Source organism: Terrapene carolina, unplaced genomic scaffold (assembly GCF_002925995.2).
Source record: "Terrapene carolina triunguis isolate 2854851 unplaced genomic scaffold, T_m_triunguis-2.0 Scaffold88, whole genome shotgun sequence".
Taxonomy (NCBI): Eukaryota; Metazoa; Chordata; order Testudines; family Emydidae; genus Terrapene; species Terrapene triunguis.
The window spans coordinates 6,183,868-6,203,898 of NW_020664439.1; the positions used below are offsets into that span (position 1 = coordinate 6,183,868).

The following is a 20,031-nucleotide window of genomic DNA, read 5'->3' on the forward strand; positions in this document are numbered from 1 at the left end:
CACTTTCAGTTTCTACATGTGAATGCTTTTGCTTATACAGTTATGCACTTACACATTTTTAAAGACCAAATGCAAAAATGTCAAATCCCCTCCTTTGCGAATATAGAGCTAATTAGTAATTTTTGCTAACACCACATGAACACACAAGTACAATGACATCCTGCCCTCCTATTCTATACTGTCACACCCAGAACTTGGTTGATATGATATACGGTTTGTCTCTTGAATCAATGTCAGTGCTTGTATAAATCTAAGTGCTGAAAGAGACGTTTTACTCCCCCTCCCCTCAAAAAAAATTAAAGGCAAATGTCTTTACATTAAATCTTATCATCATAGCCTGCAGCATGAAAATGGCCATTAAATGGTGGAAATGGTTATGAAATTAAGTAAATGTGATAACAATCCCAATGCTTCATATATTTATCATTAATCACTGTACTCATACCGTATCGTATGTATATATTTTCAATGGCACTATAAATACAGTTGTCAGAAAATACACATATTAGTTCTCAACGCATCTAATTACATCATAGTACCTTTCCATCATAGTTTCAAAACACATCAGTGTTTCCTTGATTTAAATCATCAAGGAATAAAATGAAGATTTTGACACTATCTGGTATAGAAAATCAAAGTGAGAAATGACTGATAATGTTGTTCTAGATTTCATATTGTTTTACATTTACTTCTATTGTGATAGCACAATTTAAAATAGTAAACATAATTAAATAATACATGGTTTATGAAACATATTGTACTATAGAGGTCTACAATTCATGGAGACCACTTTTTGGGTAAGAGGAATCCGAACACTTTATATCTCTGACACCTAGATGGAAACAAGGTCCTCTCCAATAGGAAACAGGTAAAATACATTTGAACTAAATTAGCTTTTTTCATATATAACTGCATTCAGCTGATTAAAACATTATAATGTTTACTTATGTTTCCCTTTGTCAGACATTCATTCAGTAAGCTTTGAGCATATGGTAATGAAGTTTTGTGCGGCAGGGAAACTCATTGTCTGTATGCCTCGGTAAAACGTTAAGTGTTTCTAAAAAAATTTTTAAATGGTAAAGGCAACTATACTTACACATTACAAACATACCATATGCTTTTTTATATTGTGTCCTAAAATCTAAACAGTAAGAGCGAAAACAAAAGGGTCAAACATGCTCTTATCTTCTTGGCCACTTAGGAACTTTATGAAACTAGTAGAGAGTATTTCACTTGACATGGTTCACCACTGTAGACATAGGTTATTAGCTGTTCACTAGAGAAATACCATATGTATTAACTTGCACCAGAAGAATGATCATTCATTTGAACTTATCGCAAGAATTTAACAAACAGAAACAACCAGTGAGATTACCCAGTGAGTAAAATGGGAAAAATGCCAATACAGTAATTTACGATTTTAGTGTTAATTATTTCTACCCCAATAACTTAAACTACTCAGATCCCCTGTCATCATTCCCTTTATATCTTGAGTGGATAAGATATTATCAAGGACCTTCTTCAGACACAGTGTAAGTGCTGACAATCACTATCAGCCAATCTCAGCCTTTTTTTTTTAGCATTCATTCTAACATACCATATAATATTAGAGAGCCATTTAACTTTGTTTTCCGTTGGGTAAGGCTGAAGGTATAAATGACAATGGACAGAAATTCTTGGACAGTTGTTGCAATACAATGCAGCTATGACAGACAGTGCCACAACATCGCTAATGCTGTTACAATGAAAAGTGAGGAACTGGAGGCTAGATTGCCCACATTTCCGGCTAGATCATGTTTAGAAGATGACTTGGTTGTGGTTGTGGTGGCTGTGGTGTCAATCTTTTTCACAGTTGGTTTTGGTTCATTCCTATCTTCCGAATAGGCCTTCTTTTCTTTGAGTACATCTGACAGAAAGAGGAAAAAAAAGAGAACATGATGTCACTTGCTCATTTTAAGAGGAGGCTCAGTACAATGTCTATTACTAGAACACCTTCTGAAGTAAGCACTCTGACTTGTATCACAGGTGCTCTCATCTGAGCATGTGGGGAATAAGACTAAAAGTATGTATAGCAGAGCTGGTTGAAACGCAGGAGCAACCTGGGAACTCCCCCTGGAGGTGGGGTCCCCCCGCTGAGAGCCTAGAGGTCCTGAGAGCCCTTGCTCCAGCCCTGGCTTCCAGGGCTGCCAACCTCCTCTTTGCACATCAAGGAGCCTGGAAGCCCCAAGAGCCTGGGCTCGCTGGCAGGAAATGAGGCACACTTCCAACACAATTGTGTTTCAGTGGAAGTTCATTGAAACTGAGACTGTTGCCACAAAACACTTCACAACCAGCTCTAATGTATAGTACCTTCTAGTGGAAGGTTCCAAAACTTTGTTTCCGTCTGCTGCCCGCATCCCACTTCACAATGTCAAGTGCAATGGGATCTGGCCATAGGCCAATGATGTTTTTCTCCTGTGGTACTGGATTAGCAATTGATGGCACTATGTAAGGTTAATCATACTTTAAATCATAATGTTAGGGGTCAGATGTGGTTTTGTATGGGGCACTGTGTTGGAGGGGTGCCCTGGGAGCAGACTGACTCACTCACTGTCTGCTTCCTGGTTTCCCCTTGCTCTCTGGGACCTGGGAATGTACCCAGCACCATTCCTTTACCTAATGCAATGTGTGTCCTTTGACACACGGATACAGCTGTGCTGACCAGTGTGGTATTAGGTGGAGCCAAGGCTCTACTATTCCCCAACCTTTCTGCCCATGTGAATTGGGTGGGGATGTAGCAGCCTGACATAAGCTGCTTTCTCCTGATGCAGCTCCCCACTGAATGGGTAGATGACATGGGCAATAAAGGGATGTCCCTTTGCTCCCCATTATGGGTGCATAATCAGGCTCATTGAGAAAAATGAGTCAGAAGGTAAACTTGAAATATCTTTTCCCCTCAAACCAATCAGATACATCTACAAATATTCCCATATTGAAGCAAATATCTTGTTTAGCAGGGTCAGTTCCCATTTTGTTTAATTACTTTTCCTGGCCATTAATCAGTTTGGTTTTTTTAAAGGATGAAATATTAACAATTTAGCGATGTTATTTTTCCCCATATAAATTTCCTATTAGGACCCAAACCCATTAATTCCTTTTCATTCCTGAAGTTACTTTGTGACAGTCTGTGGCTCTGTTTCTTCCTGCAGATCTGGCCTTAGGGCATGTTTTTTGATATTTCATTCTTATTAGTGCTACTGTGCTGCTGTCCTATTTGTTTCCATTCGGATTATTCAAACATGCTTTGGAGTATGTTTGCTGCCTGGCCTCTCCGTGTGGAGATGGGTGTACTTGGATTAATAAGTATTAGATGATGTGCCAGTCTTAATTTGTAATGGGTGCACGTTAACATGTGTGTGTGTTCGGTTTTGAAGCATGCACAAGTGGAGCATGAGGCACAATACATCTAATTCATCAATGGAGGCTGGTGGAAACCAAGGCTGAATCTGACCCAACATCTCTAAGGGTAAGTGCAAATGAAGTCAATATGAAACCATTTTCTTCTTGCATGGAACTTGTTAAAAATTATTTCCTTAGTGGATTCCTACACAAAATGTGGACTTTTAAAACAATGAGATGACTAATGATGGTAGTTTTGGAAAGTCCAAGTAAATAAAGACATCTACTTGTGTGTAGTAGTGAAATCCTACTGTCCTTGAGTTTTTTTTATTACCACTGTTAGAAAAATTACCATTTCATCCAATACTGAGTGCAATTCATTTGAAAACACCCAAGTGTCTAGCAAAAACCAAAACAGTTTATTAATTAGCAGCCATTGTTCATGTCCATACTTTGTGAAAACTATGAATGCAATGTATATTTGCACAGAGAGCAAATGCATAGATTTGTTATACGGATTAAGCAACAGCCCGATTTTAAGATAACTCCGAATTATAGAAGCAAATTCTTGGAACGGATTCCAGAAATGTAAATGCAAACTGAGATCATTGTCTGCAAATCAGTAGTTTTCAACAACCATCAATAAACTCACTTCATAATAAAAATGAGCTATTGTATTGGAAAATACATATTGTTCTTTTGCCAATCTAAACTGTAAAATAAATGCAAGGCATTCCTTCATCTGTCTCATAATATCAACATTAATCTGGGAGGAACTAATAATGTCTAGAACTGAACCAAGGTTGAATGAAGGGAAGGGATGTTGGCAGATACGTAGTGGAAACAGATTAGCCCCTCCAGCTGCAATCACAGTTCCACTACAAAGCATATACAGTAGCTATAGTTTCTCTTCAATAATAACTTTGTGGTAGAGTTCATAGAAGGAAGGGGGAAAACATGTGGTAAACATTTAGAAAGTATCATATCAGTATTCTGAGAACACAAGTTAAAACAGACAACCTTCAGAGGGTCATTAAAGTAAATTAAGAATAAATCACTGAAATAGGTGTGTTCTGACAGTGCTTAGCTTCCCCTTCCATCACTGTCATTCTCCTTTTCAACTGTGGTAAAGGCAGCTCTACTTTTATTTCTCTACTGGGGTTTATATCATCCCAGCCTGCTGACTTCAGCTCTCTTGGGCCAGCTGATTAAATTAAGACCTCACTCAGGTAAATCTATTCCCCTCTTTCACTTTGCCATGCCCAGCATTGTAACTTGATTGGCCTCTATAAATCAGGCAGGCTGAACTGTATTAATTCATTTATTTTTTTTATATTGACTTAACCAAAAATCTAAGGTAAGATTTAATGCTATCAGGGAGGCTGTTGGTTTTTAAAAGCCTTTGTCTCAGCAGTGACTGCTTAATGCACTACATAACAAGCGCTAAATAATACATTAGAAAATTCTGCCTTTAACATTTCCAGAGGAAGGACTAACATTTTAATCCTCTCTCTCTGCCTTTATAGCAAAGGGTATTCTCTGATACATTTCTAATTTGGGGTTTAACTGTGCAAAATTGGTATTTTAAGATGCACGGTTTTAAAAAGGACCTACTGTGGTTTAAATTCTTTTTCAAACATGTATTTACTTTTTATTCTACAAACTTAACTCTTTAAGTATTTAACATTTTATTGCACTTTGATGGGCATGCCCATTGCTTGCCCATGTGTTTTGGTTTTGGTGTTTGCTTACTCATGTCTCTCTCTCTCTCATCATCTCAGAATTGGGTCTGGTTATGTTCAGTTTAGCATTGACATTCACATAGGAAAGAATAGTGGTTGTACTAAACACGTGTCAATGTTACCACTGGCTAAAAAAAACCCCAGTCCTAGTACTGCCAACCCCAAACCTTCAAAAACCAAGAGTCAAGCCCCCAAAAGTCATAATATTTCTTTTAAAAATAAACTTTGGATTCTTTTTACATTATTCTTCTGTTTTTTGAGACTTTAGGGTTCATGCTTTAAAGCTTTTCTCCATAACCATGACTTTTAAAAAATTGAAAGCTGAGAGTCTCATGTAATCACATGGCTCCAGGAGCTCAGGCTTTAAGAAGACTCCAAATAACACGAGACTTGTGATAAAATTGAGAGAACTGGCAACACTGGATCTTGATGTTATATTATTTTTTATTTATTATATTTCAGTTAATTAATTAATTAATTACATTTTTTAGTAACTTCACTGGATTTAATATTGGGAGTACCTGTGAAGTGCAGCATTAGGAAATGTAGTTTGTAAGCTCTTTGGAGCAGGACCATCTTTGTGTTCTGTGTTTGTACATCACCTAGCACAATTTGGCCCTAGTCCATGACTGGGGCTCCAGGTACAACCACAATACAAATAATGCTGAACTAATGTTGTCTAAGGCAAAATTTTAAAATTTTTAAAAAGTGACCACTGCACATGAACGGGAGGATTTCAGTAGTTCCAGCTCTGATGAGGTGATCTTCAGAGGACTAAATGCTTTGACAGCAGCACTAGGATAGCAAGGTGAATTTCAGTGTGTTACTTTCTTTTAGAATTATTTGTTGTGAATAATCTCATTTGTTAGTCAGATATGCCCTTTTTCTGTTGGTAAGTTATCTGAACACATCATGAATTTTTTACTGATTTGTCACTCAATTAGTATTATTTTATGAACAAAGTTGAACCCATGGGTTATTTGTGTGCTGTCCATGGTGAGTCCTCATTCAGGGGAAGACCTGCCAAGAGAGACAATGAAGGAACAAAAAAGGACAGTGGAGAACAAGATTTCCAGAATGAGGGTATGAAGTATGAAGCACAGCAGACAAATCAAGGAGGATGAGAATGGAATAGTGGCGCCAAAATATGGTTGGAAGACGTCATTGGCAAGAATAGTTTCAGTGTCATAGCTAAAAGAGAATGAATAAATTTAAAGAACAAGGCAAAGGGAGGAGCTGGAAGTGAAGCAAGTGAGAACTTGGTGGTGGTGGTGGTTATATGGCAGAGGAGGTTGCAAGTGATAGAAGGGGAAGAGGAGGAGATGGGAGATTATGGCTGAACTTTGGCAATCACTTTGACATCAGCAAGATGTTACATGGCGAGAGATGGGTGGTGTGAGATCTCAGGGTGGGAAAGTAGTGCTGTTTGGCTAGGAAGATGGGAGAACTGGAGGAAGAATTTATAGCGGAGGAAGATTTTGCAGTTATAGGACAAGGAACTGAGCAAGCCAGGGTTGGATGTTGGTGAAAAGCATTTTGTGGTGAAAGAGGGCCAAAAGCCAAGAGTGGAGAGACTCTGAGTGTCTGTCTTCCCTCTAATTTAAAGTTGTATTTATTCATTTTGTTGGAAAAAGCCAGGCGTTTTAAAACACTCTTACTTTCTTCCTCCCAAACATACCATGTCAATACACAAAGTATTGCTGGGTGATCACCTTACACTTTGACTGAGTGTTTGAATGTGAATATAGGATTCTAGGGAATATATGTTTATTCGTACACACTTTTTAGGGGGATGGAGGAGTGAGTGGGCATGCATTCCTGTGTTTACACAAAGAAGAGCTCCTCCCCAAACATTTGTACAAACAATAAATGATTCTACAAGAGTTGGTGGAAAGGTGGAAGAAAGTTTGAGCATGGTCAGATCAAATTTCAATTCTGATCTTGTGAAAATACTTGTGAACAATTTCCCAGCATTCAGCCAGCTCAGCTGCCCTGCACATCGTAAATGTTTAAGGTATGCAAGTGTATTTGTTTCTACTTTTTCAAATGTTTATTGATAATACAAGGCCAAATGTATCAGAATAATATATAAAAGCTCAATCCATGTTAGCTATTTACAGATTCTTTGCCTTTTTGCCAAAGCTCACTGAATTAATTTTATTGAAGGGAAGCATTATATAATTTTTTCAATTCATGTCTTCTACATATACTTGCATCTGAAGAATTCCAAATAAAATCTAATCATTCCTTTATAAACTGTAGCAGTTTCCAGAGATATTTGGTGTCACTTTGTCCCCTTTCCCCTCCAAATGTTGTATCCAATCACACTACACTTTAATCAGAGAATTCTCTCATGGCTTAAGGTTGACAACTGACATAGTACCAAGGATATTAAATGCCTACTTTGAAACATAACCAGTTGTTAGATACAATCCAAATAAAGACTTCATTCAAAAGTTTAAAATAAAATAATAAACAATAGATGGATGTACATTTGTGTTCCTAACTGTGCCTTTAAGAAAGATAGCCTTTCCAAAATCTGTCATCCCTATATCTGATCGAACTATTGGGTATAACTGATTTGAAAGAGCATTTGCAAGGAAGACACATGCCAAGAATATATGGCTATGTCTTCATTGCAGAACTTACTCAAGTTATCTACACTCGAGTTACTCCTCTCAATTTAGCCTCACAAGAGTGAGAGCAGTCACACTGTGAAATGACACTTGAGCTGCTGTGTTCACACTGACACTGCACTCACTCATGAAAGGCACGGCACTAAGACTTCTGGGGGCCCATCCGATGATTATTTGCACTGCAGTAAGTTGAGCTACTCTAGGATTTCTTTCCCAGTGAATTGTGGGAGAACTTGTCTGCCCTTTCTGGACATATGAGGGGAATTGTGGGAAGGCATTGGAGGACTAGTGGCACTCAGAGGACACAGCCTGCATCCCCACTGCAGAGTGCTTATGTTAGCAGCCAACCAGTTGTGCTCACATGAGCTCTAGTTTATACCCCCACACTCCAATTAAGGGTTTTTGTGTGTGGCTGGGACTCAAATTATCTCTGCAGTGAAGACCAGCCCTATGATTTCCTTGGGTAGGTACAAAAAGAAAAGTTCATGATTTGTTCACAAGAATTTCAACAATTAGCACACAACTATATTTTCCTTCACATAACACCTACTCTGCACTATGTGTAACCCAGTGGCCAACAGAAAAAGAGAACAGATTGTGAAACACCTGTTTGTAAAAAGCTAAGTGCAGTGGGGTAGACCCCTACTGTTTCATGCTGGAGAACAGAAATACACTAACAGGTGACAGTGCTCAACTACTACTGAGTTATTGTTTACATTTGATTTTGTCTTTCATAAATCAGCAGTTAACGCTAACTCATCAGGCGAACTACTGCTCAAGAAAAGCTTGCAGCTAAAACAAGTCCAGATATTACAACAGGAATGTTAAAGCCTCACCTCTTTCCCAGGAAACAGAGTGGTGTGCATACAGAATCTGGATGATCAGTGATAACCTGTCACTGTCAAAGCCTAATTACACTAACCAAGGTAGAGATGAATAGTGGAGGAATGTTCAGATGTAACAATAGACCTTTGCTCAAGTCGCAGTCGGGTGATTCTGATTAATTGCAAAGCTCTATTTCCAGATCAGATGCCAATTTTCTAACAGTGCTGATGATCAAACCTAGTAATTTGTTGCCAGATCCTCAGAGAAACCCTAAGACAGGGACAATCATTATATTTATTATGCTGACTGTGTTGTAAAACTGCCTGAGAGACTGAAACGTTGATTTGTTATGAATATTCAAACATTAAGTTATGAAATATTTGGCAGAGAATAAATTGAAGTCTTTGTTAGTACTAATCATCAGTGAACTTGATAAGATTTTTTTTTCTTATGTAAGCAGGGGATGTAACATTATGGGAAGTCACCAGATGACACTATTGCAGATGCTCTTGCTAGTTGTTTCTCTGAATTTACTTGAGGTAGATCTTGAAGACAGTCTATGGCCTGCTTTTCTTTTAGAAACTAACCATTCTAACAACAGAGCCTAAACTTCATTCTTATGTCTTAGCTGCTGCCTACAGCAAGCAAAGGTGGTACATTCAAAATCACTGGGGTGGCTAAGAAAGTTTAAAGTGTGGAAAATATAATTGAAAACTGAGTCAATACATTTAGGGTTTATTATGGTAAAACAGTAACACACAACTGGACCCTCCTCTGCTCTCAAGAGACACAAAGCAGCCATAAAGCCAGTTTAAATGGGCAGTGGAGGATTCCCTCTGCCTGTAATGTTAATATGTGGTGGCATATAGCCACCGTAGTGGCTCGTATGCCACCCCCTCATCTTGATCCCATGTGTAATGAATATGGCTGGAACATCCATACATCCCAGTGACCCCCAGCTGCTGGAACAGCTGTTTGGGGTCAGGGGCAGTTGAATGTCAATTAGAGCAGCCTTGAGGCTTCTCTGTCTCCTGCTGAGGACTAGACCTGTCCCTGATCAGTAAAGATGGCTCAAAATCTGCTAAGATCCCCCCATTTTGCACTGAGTACAGCTCATCTAGACCAGAAGATCTGGGCCACCGTTTAACAGATCTTGCATCCTTGTTAGCAGCTGTTAAAGTTGCCTCTTGACAACACAAACAAAACACTTAATGAAAATTACTTGACATTGATGTTTAGAGCATTTAGTGTTATCTTCACCTCAAAGATCTAACCACAGATTGTTATACAGTAATGTACCTGCCTCTCAGATGGGACTGAGAGTCTCATAAATACTCACACCAATCAATACATTCCTTTGGAGAGGCTAACCAGCATGCTAGGGGAAGTTGAACACATGAGGCCTTGTATTGTGTCCCCATAGCTTTCATGTAATTGTTCTGCAGTGTTGCCCTGGTCATGGCCCTGACATGGCCAATTAAAGTTCATCAAATTCTTTACTAGAGTGTACAAATACTACTGCCCTCTACTGAACACAACCAGGAAGTCCTGCTTAAGTGTGTGTTAGAGTTTTTTTATCGACGCTCTGAGGGATGGGCAAGCAAATTTAATTCAAATGAGAACTATTAGTTTTTGCCCTTCTGTTGGAGTGAGCTGAGCTCAAACCTTTTTCTGACGTTACAAAACATTTAGTGTGCTGTGGTGCCTCCCCTCACAGAAACTGCTGTACTTGTTGAGCTTTCCTCAATCCTTGACAAAATAATGCTTCCACTGAGGCTAAGGAGAGACTGCCAAGTCCCCTTTGACTGCTAGTGATGCTGTTGTCAATGAAGATGGCAGCAAAGATAAGAGGTAAGACAGGCAATCTTCTCAAAGTATGGGGCACTTGGATAAGCTTCAGATGAACATTTGAACTGGATATTGACAAGTCCATCTCTTCTGAGTCTCACCATCTGGTGGCTGCACTGTGAGGAGAATGTTACTGACAGGCAACCGTTTCTACTTTAGTGCAAGAGGTAAAACAGTGACATTTGTGGAATGGGAAGTGAGCCATGGGCTCATGAGTACTATTCTGCATGCAGCCTGCATGTGATCAGCTGACAGCTGTGGAATGTGTGCACATATGAGGTCTGGGATCATTATGCTAGACGAACGTTCAGCCCCTGTGGGGTTTGCTTGGAAGAGAGTCACAGAGTTCGTTTTGAATAAAACGAAATGCAGAGCTATTTGCCAGTCTACTCATAATTATATGGGCTTCGTGCATTGTGGAGAGAGCTGGGGGGACCAGCTACTACCACTACAACTCTAGGCTAGGACGAAACAAAATAGGGAGCTTGAGTCAGTTCCCAAACATCTTAAGGAGTGTGAGCTTCTGGGGAGAACTTTCACTGTGCTGAAATCTGTGACCTTTCCTGGGTTTGGTTCCCCCCAACATGAATTGCACAAAGTCACACCTGTCGGGGTCTCCCCAGGCTTTCCTGCAAGTGCTGTACTTTGAAAAGACAAAAGGTGTCAGTGTATATATTGAACAATTTGTGCCTTGGTCATGAGTGAATTATCATGGTTGGAATGAGAGTCATAACATATGTTTCAAGTGAGGTATCAGTACCTGCCGTCACCCTTGACGTTGATGCTCAGTCACTTGGTGAGTTTTACTTCTATCTTAGTGAGAAAATTAAAGCAAGGTGCAACCTGCTGGAACAGGCTCTTAAATTACAGTAGGTGCTGCAGTATTATAATTAGCTTTTTATCACCTCCGGGAGCACAAGCTGAAATTACTTTTACATATCTCAAGGAAGGAGCCCTGAAATCTCAAAACAATGTAATATCCCTAAAATGCATAATTATTCAACAGCACCAAAAATCTCCAAATGATGTATTATCCTGACATCATGACCAATACTAATTATTTTCAAATGTAACTGCGGCAGACAAATGGGAGAAATGAAAGATTATCCCTCTTAGAGGGGAATTTGAGAACACTCCAACTGTCAAAAAAACCTCCGCATCAAGATTGGAGAATTCATAATGCAATTCCAAAAATGCTGGGTTTTTGAGTGTAGTTCTTTCTGCAGAAAAAAAAGACGGGGTAGATAATGTGATGTTTATTGAAGCAGTAAGAGGTAAGTTTCGTACACAAGCTTTGGAGCCAAAACGACTTCTGAATTAGATAAATAGTAGTACCTTTTTGGCCTCCGAATTTATGTAATGTTCTTAGTCTACCAAATTCTTCATATGAATTCGAGAAATGTGTACCTGATAGGTTGTTTCCACAGGATTGCGGATTGTAGGATTGCGACTTGAGGTAGTGGTGAATGAGGAGCTATAGAAATCTTAAGGAAGCCTTCTGGAGTTAATACAATACATAGTAGATGCACAAATGAAAACTTCATAACAAGTTTCTGAGGATACCTTCCTTTACATTCTGGAAAGTTTGATGTGTTATTGATGACAGCCAACTTGCCTCAGTTTACTCATTTAAATAGTTAGTTATCTCAATGAGTTTAGGTCAGGGAGAGGAAGATACCTTGGGAGACAAGGTTGTGAGGGTTAGCTGACCTCTATAGTTGGCACTGGTGTGACCACCGCTGGAATACCATGACCAGTTCTGATGCTCACAATTCAAGAAGGATGCCGATAAACTGGAGAGGGTTCAGAAAAGATCCAAGAAAATCATTAAAGATTGAAAACATGCCTTAGAGCAATAGACTCAAGGATCTCAATCTATTTAGCTTAACAAAGAGAAAGTTAACGGATGACTTGATCACAGTCTATAAGCATCCACATAGGGAAAAGATATTAGATAAGGGGCTCTTTAATCCAGCAGAGAGAGGTATAATATGATCTAATAGCTGGAAGCTGAACTAAGCAAATTCAGACTGGAAATAAGGTGTAAATTTTTAACAAAGGGTTAACAACCATTGGAACAATTTAACAAAAGTCATGGCAGATTCTCCATCACTGACAATTTTAAAATTAAGATTGGATGTTTTTCTAAAAGACCTGCTCTAGGAATTATTTGAGGGATGTTCTATGCCATGTGTTGTACAGGAGTCAGACTAGATGATCACAGTGGTCCCTTCTGGCCTTGGCATTTATGAATCTAGTCCATTTGGGACCTCAGGTGAGGGACAAGTTCTAGAAGAACTAGATGGGTGGAAGGATGAACTTGTAAGTACAGGATTGGACGGGGGGTTTAAATCCTTATTCTGCAACAGACTTCCTGTGTGCCCGTGGGCAAATCACTTATTCTGGGTACAATGGAGATAATATTTCTTCCTTTTCCCCACCCTTTGTGAACTTTGAATGTAAGCTCTTCAGGGCAGAGACTGTGCCGAGCATCTCGGGGAACCAAAGTTGGCAGGAGCTTCTAGGCACTACTGTAATAAAAATAAAATATGTGAGAGAAAGGCAAGAGTGTGGGATAACTGTAGGACAAGTTGAGATGTCTGGCACACGGAAGTCATACTTAAACTGTAATGGCAGCCTCCTTCCACCACTCCCAGCAATCAGTACTCTATATAAACTTATGTGCAAGCAACATATTCAGTATCCCATTGACTGAGCCATACGGTAGTAAGGAAGCCTGTTCCTATATTTGTTTTGCTTTTGATATACAGCTGCTACAGTAAGCCAGGCATGATTTTCATGAGGCACAATAAAATTCTATTAGTTCCAAGAGCTAAAAAGTAAACCCACAGAGATAACTGCCTCAGCCTCCACAATGATAAAAATGTCAAGATAGGCCAATCTTCATTCCTTTCCTTGGGAAGAAATCGTCTAAAACATCCAACCTGGGTGTATCAGTGGTTGTTCCGTAATCAGTCAGTCATCCGCAGCAAAAGGTTTCATAACATTGTATGTATTAATATAGGACCTATTTGAATGCAGACAAGCTGAAAGCATGTGTTCAAAACATGCCAAGCATGTTTTACATTTCCTTGAAACATCTGTTTTTATTACAGTAGCAGATACGCGGTTATCATGGTTTCATGTTTAGGCTTAATTAGCTTGCCCAGTACCCCAAGTGTATGAAGCACAGCTGACATTATATTCTGGTACATAATATGAAAGTATCTGTAAAACATGATGTTCCTGGTATATCTGCTTATCTTTTGTTGTAACTTTTCTTCTAATGAAAGAAGTCATTAAAAAGCTCTGTGACAGCCTCACTGTATGGTACCATTAATTAATTATGCCTAAAAATTCTGTATATACTTCACTAGTAACCTACAAAAACCTAAGAGTGACTCTGATCCTGCATGCTTTGCACGCTCAAGACTCCCATTAAAGTTAATTGGAGATGGGGGATGCAAGGAATGCCGGATTTGCCTTTATGGCTAGAGACAAATGCGTGCTCCCAACTTCAAAGGTTAGGTATTCCTGCCAGTCTAGGGGGTGGACGCGATCACAGCACCAAGCACTGAAGGCATCTGCTAAATGTCATGCCACAGCTAAAAGCTGTAATTAAAAAAAACATAAACAGACTGAAGAAAGAAAAATATTAGTAATAATTGAAAATGCTTTGGCTGTTGCATTCATCCTGATGATCTCATTCATTCTGGTTAAAGAAACTACTTTCAATTGGCTGACACGGGGTGTGCTTTGTTTGTGTTCTCATTCTACCCCCATCTTTCCCAGTTAACTTTTATTGCTCAATGCAAAGGTCAAACCAAAGACTTAATTAAATTGAATACAGGGAAACTATAAACTTATTTTGGATGGGGGAATGAAAAACCATTTAAAGTCATCTCATTCCTCTCCCACACACACTCCTCATTTTCTTCAGACTAAAAAGAGCTTGTATTGAGGGTAATTATTTGCTTAAAGAGAAACTGCGCCTGCTTCACTTGAAAGTTGACATAGCAAGAAGTGTTTCAGCCCATTTATAAACAGTTAATAGCATTTACAAAGCTGCAATTATAATTGCCATTTTTAATTAAGCTTGGCAAATTCTGAGGCAGATGAAGCCCCGTCTTGCTAAAAACAGACAGTATTTATGATACTGCACCAGCAGTAAGGAAGTCCAACCTACAGCAAGGATCTGGTCCCCTGTGCTTATCTTAAAGGACTTCAGTGGTGTCACTGAAGTAAATGCAACTACTCACATGCTTAAAGCACATGTAAGTCTTTGCAGGACTGGGGCCTAACTGTAAACCAAATTCTCTCACAACTAAAGAGTCAAACCTCAATCAATTGCTTCCATCAGCTCACCCCCAAAATTTAAGAAGCCATGATTCTTGTAGCATGTTCTACTGTTCACCAAATCCAGGTTTCCTCCACACTAGTGATTACAGCAATGAGGAAATGAAATGTTTCCTGCATTTCTGTTTTTGGGGGGTTTATTGAAAATAAATCATATTATTAAAAAAAGACTTTAAGTCCTGGTATGATGGAGTCACGATTTATGTTCAGTTACAGAATAAACACACCAGAACCACATTTAAGCAGACATTAACTGAGTTTTTTATTGCACCTGTTAAATTAGATGATAGTGGAGGTAAGTCATAATGTCAAGGGAAAGTTCAGGTCCATAGATAAATTCATAGGAAACATTTATTTGTTCATTGAATTTTGATACTGTTCACCTTCAGTGGGAAGTGAAATAAAAAGAAACTATAGCAAGGTACTATTTGAACTAAACATTTTAGACATATTAACAGAAGCAGTAAAGAGAAAACATCATAGTATTAGACTGGTTTCTCCTCTGCTCTGGAAAGTTGACATTATCTTTTTCTCATGCTCTAGTCTGGTAATATTCAGCATGCATACCCTCTATTTCACACTGATAGGCTTATCCGGCAACCAGAACCTCAGTTCTATCACAGCTGACAGTTATTGATGGAGAAGTTGATTAGAGCCATCACACTACTGAATATTGGTAGCAAGAAGAACATGTTTCATGTAGAAATACCAAAAGGTTTAGAAACATTATCGTATTAATAGCATACTGTGAAACTGATAAACCCTTTTCTCATTCAACAGGATGAATATTCAAATCAATGTAAGTGTAAAGGAGACAAACAACTAAGGATGGAAAGTAAACTTTTCTAATAAAATATCTCGCAAAATGAAGTGCATTTGCAATATATTAGCATGTAAGAAAATTACCTGTAGGCAATACATGGCTGTGCAGCAAACAAGAGGAAGGGAATTCACATTCAAGTCAGATACTGCATTCTAATGGCCCAACTCCACTTCTGGGAGTTTGCACCAATGTCTTTGGCTGGAGTCACCCAGGCACATCTAGGGGTTGAATTTGGCCATTCCTCTTGTGCTGAGGTATTGTGGCACATGTGATATTAGATCAATGGGTTCTAAACTTGTCTGAGACCTCCTTTTTCATAGCAGGCGCCCCCCATAAACCTCACTCTGGGTTAGACAGCAGCTGTCTGAGACTCCCCATCCCTCCATTCAGCAATATTGGAAGGGAAGGGTGGTCCCATCCCCTGACCTGTTAGTGAATAGCTGAGGGTTGTAACTCCCATGTTGACAACTCCTGTGATAGATGAACATCACATTAAGAATCAAACTGAGGACCCCAATGGGTCAAAAACTTTCAGCGGGCCTTTAGGTGTGTTCATGTATTTGCCCAGGTGGTCTTAGTGATATAAAAACTGTGCGCTTCCCCACAGCCTCACCTTACCTGCAGCACCCCACCAATGGCTGATGCCCTGGGCTGAGAGTGTAAAGTATTTTTGTTTTTAAATAGGAAGAAGCTGGAGGGATGGAGAAAAGCAGGAGCCTCAATGGAGGCAAGCAGAAAGCAGCTGGAGTCTCCTGATCAGGGAATTGAAGAAGCTGCTGATCTACTAGGTGATCCTTGCAGGCTCTCTAAAAATATGGGAGACCAGCAAGGCTTGTTTGTGAAGCAAAACTGACATGTACGAATGCAAAGTGGTTAATTCAGTGACTAAGTACGGTACTTGATTTGTGCATGTTTTGGTTAGTGCAAAGACGTTTTGACATATGCTCAGCCTCATCTCTGAAACTTATCTGTTATTGCCAATTTTCTTTTTCATAAGAGCTTAAATCAGGGGAAAAAATCTGCTAGAACTTCATGAGTGCTGACAAAATGTGCTCAATGGATCTTTTGGCACTGTTGTGGTCTATTATGTAAATATGCATCAATAGATTTCATAAAACAAATTATGTAAATACCTATTTAGGGACTTCTAAAAATGCATATTGCTCACCTGATATTTAGAGACAATTAATGTCTATCATGTAAATCTGCACTTAGGAATTGCTACATTACAGCCTTGGGATGTCAAGGCCTAACAAACCCTTCTCAACATGCAGATTCAATCTTGCCATGATAGACTTATGCTGTAAAAATCGATGATGTCATGACCTACTGAAGACACATATCATTGACACTTTAGGTTGTAACCGCTCCTTCAATTCAGCTGCTATACCAGTGCTTTAAGGGCCTGGTCTTGACTTCAGATACGCAGCTCTGATAGTCATTCATTTAGGGCTGGGGAGATTTCAATTTTTTAAATACGAAACCCCCATATTTTTAGGAACATCAAAATGTCTGTGGGGGTGGGGGATTCAGAGCCAAAGTTACTGTGCAGTAATTACGGTATTTTTAAAAAACTGGGCCCAACCCTATAGCCACTGAAGTCAAAGGCAAAATTCCTTGGAGATGGGCTCATGTAAAGTTTTTCAGACTATAGTGATTACACCATACAGTGCAGGGGATTCAGAATGGGGTACAGAGCATTTAACCTGCCCTAACTACGTCAAATCTGGCCTACCATTGGCCCAGGACTAGACTTAGTATTTTTTTGCAAAACAAATTTTACACTCCGCAAATCAAATGTGACTTCTGTCCACCATGTAAAATTGATGTGAAAGGAGACTCAGGCTCAAGGAGGGAAAAGGTGTGCTTAAGACAAGGCAGAAAAGAGTGAGGGAAGCTATTAACACCGGTATAAATGGCCAGCGCTATCTAAGAATGACAAAGACACAGCAGAACTATCTATAATAGGTAGACCAAGATGTGAAGGATTAGGTCTGAAGACCAAAAAAATCAGCATGGAAAGTCAAGATACAGCAAGATTCTGAGACATGAACTGTTGCTTTTGCAACTGAGAAATAATAGGTCTTAATGAAACAGCTGAGTCTTTATGATTTTACTCTTATTACACATCTATGGAAACCGGGAAAGTGTTATGTTCATAGTTCAGTTAAAGATAATTGCTAATTGTATAAGAGAAAGCTGCTCTAGAGCTTAAAAATGGATTGTACAGTGATCCACCAGAGGTGGGTTTCAGCTGATGATTCCTAAAAAGCCAGATATCAACTTTCCTGATATAGGGAATCTAAGAAACACAAAAATGTTTGTACCCTATTTCTAACTGGAACGTCCTTCTTGTTTAATCACGTAAGAGCCAGATTTTCAAAAGAGCTCAGCTCCCATTTAGGCATTTAGCTGAACTGACTAGGTTTTTCACAAGTTCTGAAGCACCAAACATCTTTCATTGTTCTCAGTGGGAACTGCTGGGCACGGAGGTCTTTTGAAAATCTTATCCTAATACTAAAGTAGTTTGCTAGAAAAGATTCCAGAAAATCTACCTTGGTAAAGAATACAGGAGAATTGGTCTTTCAGGAGTAGTAAAAGCAGCATCTGTTGAACTTTATTAAATCCTTGTTTAACTTAAATTGAGATGGGTGAAATTAACCTTTATATCCCTATAGTGCTCTTCTTTTTGAAGCAATTGAATCAAAGTAGTGTTAGCAAGGGCATCATTCCATTTTATAATCTCAAAGAACATTTATTCAGAGATAGCATGTGAGCACCACTTAATTGGAGCCAGCCTACAGTGAAGGAGCTGCATACCAAGTTATTATTAAAAAAAAAAGACTTAATTTGAGAAGAGATTGGAGATCTAAGACAAAAGTTAGTAAAGACGGGTGTGTTACAAAGAGGAGGTAATCATTTTCTAGAATGACAGAGGTAGTGCGGGGCACAATGGAACAGTTCTAACCACTGCTGGTCTTGGTACATTTGCTGGGATGTGTGAATTGACAATGAACCACTCTCCAAAAAAACCATGGAACCAGCAAGATATTTGCAGACCACCACTCTGATTTCTCTACTGTTACATTGTATTGCTTTTACTGAACCCTACAGGCTTTCCTTTTCAGTACAGATTCTAAACTTTTTAGGGAAGGGACTGTAATTTACATAGATTTGCAGCACCTACTACAATGGGACCCTGATCCTGATTGAGACAGCCAGGCATCACTGTAATATAAATAATTACAATGAATCAAAGATAGGTACTGTAAGGATTAGAAAAGAGCAAAAAGATAAAATTCACAATTTTTGCTTTCATTTCAAACTAACCATTCACTGATGTGCACATCACAATTATCAACCATCCATTAGCATCAAAACTCAGCTCAGAAGCCTCCATAAATCTGCTGCCATTTAATTATGAATTTAAATTAAAGAATTACAAAATAATTATAAAATGCAATTGGCCTGTTCATTTCGCTGAACCAATCTGCATCTAAACTGAATTATAATTAATATGCACTAAAATAATATATGACAATAAACTCTCAACAATCCCAAATTTTATAGACTCAGTAATATATGATTACTAAATCTTCAGAGTTTACAAGGATGTTAACACTCTCTATTATTGGACAACTTGCTATGATAGGAAGTGTAAATGTCTTCTACTCTGACACATCACATATCAAATATCACGAGATTTGCAATAAAACTGAGATATGGCAACTCTCAAAGTTCCTACTTCTAGCTCCCCCTGGGAGGAGCAAGAGCACATAGGGAGACCATCTCACCCTTATCTCCCCATGCCAGAATCCTGTTCCTTGGTGAGGTCAAGGGGGGAGGGTATAGCTCTATCATCAGAGACAAATATTGCGAGGTGGATGTGCCTGGGTGAGGCCAGTGTCTTTAAAAGCAACTCGATAGCCCCGAGTTTGCATTTTCAATAGGAAGGAGCCTCTAATATTGACAGAAGGCTAAGAAATGCTGCAATTCCTTCCTTTTTGAGAAAACTTTTCCACTATGATACTCACAACACTGCCATGGCTCCTTCTACACCTAAACCCTCTACCAAAAAAGAGAGAGAGAGAGAGAGAGAGAGAGAGAGAGAGAGGAAATTAATAAACCCGTAAAAAAATCAAATGTCCTACCCCAAGCAGAGTTTTGAACTTGAAAAGGGAGAAGTGCCAGAGACTCCATGATGCCCACTTGGGCCTTAGCTATTAATTTTATGTGGAAGGCGATCAGATATGATGGTGATGAGAGTCAGTAACAGAGGGGTAGCCGTGTTAGTCTGAATCTGTAAAAAGCAACAGAGGGTCCTGTGGCACCTTTAAGATTAACAGAAGTATTGGAGCATAAGCTTTCGTGGGTGAATGCCCACTTCATCATTGCATCTGATGAAGTGGGCATTCACCCATGA

The 20,031-nt window shown here is 39.1% G+C and overlaps 1 protein-coding gene across 3 annotated transcripts in view; it reads right to left on the bottom strand.

Moving 5' to 3' along the window:
- Positions 1-591: 591 nt before the first annotated feature.
- The window catches only part of LOC112112348 (glypican-5-like), a 629,288-nt gene continuing 609,848 nt past the window's right edge, over positions 592-20,031 (bottom strand). For all 3 annotated transcript variants that reach the window (XM_026649925.2, XM_026649924.2, XM_026649926.2), the window contains one exon: positions 592-1,906. In XM_026649925.2, coding sequence (XP_026505710.1) covers positions 1,704-1,906 — 203 coding nt within the window. In that variant the 3' untranslated portion in view covers positions 592-1,703. The remainder of the gene's footprint in view (positions 1,907-20,031) is intronic.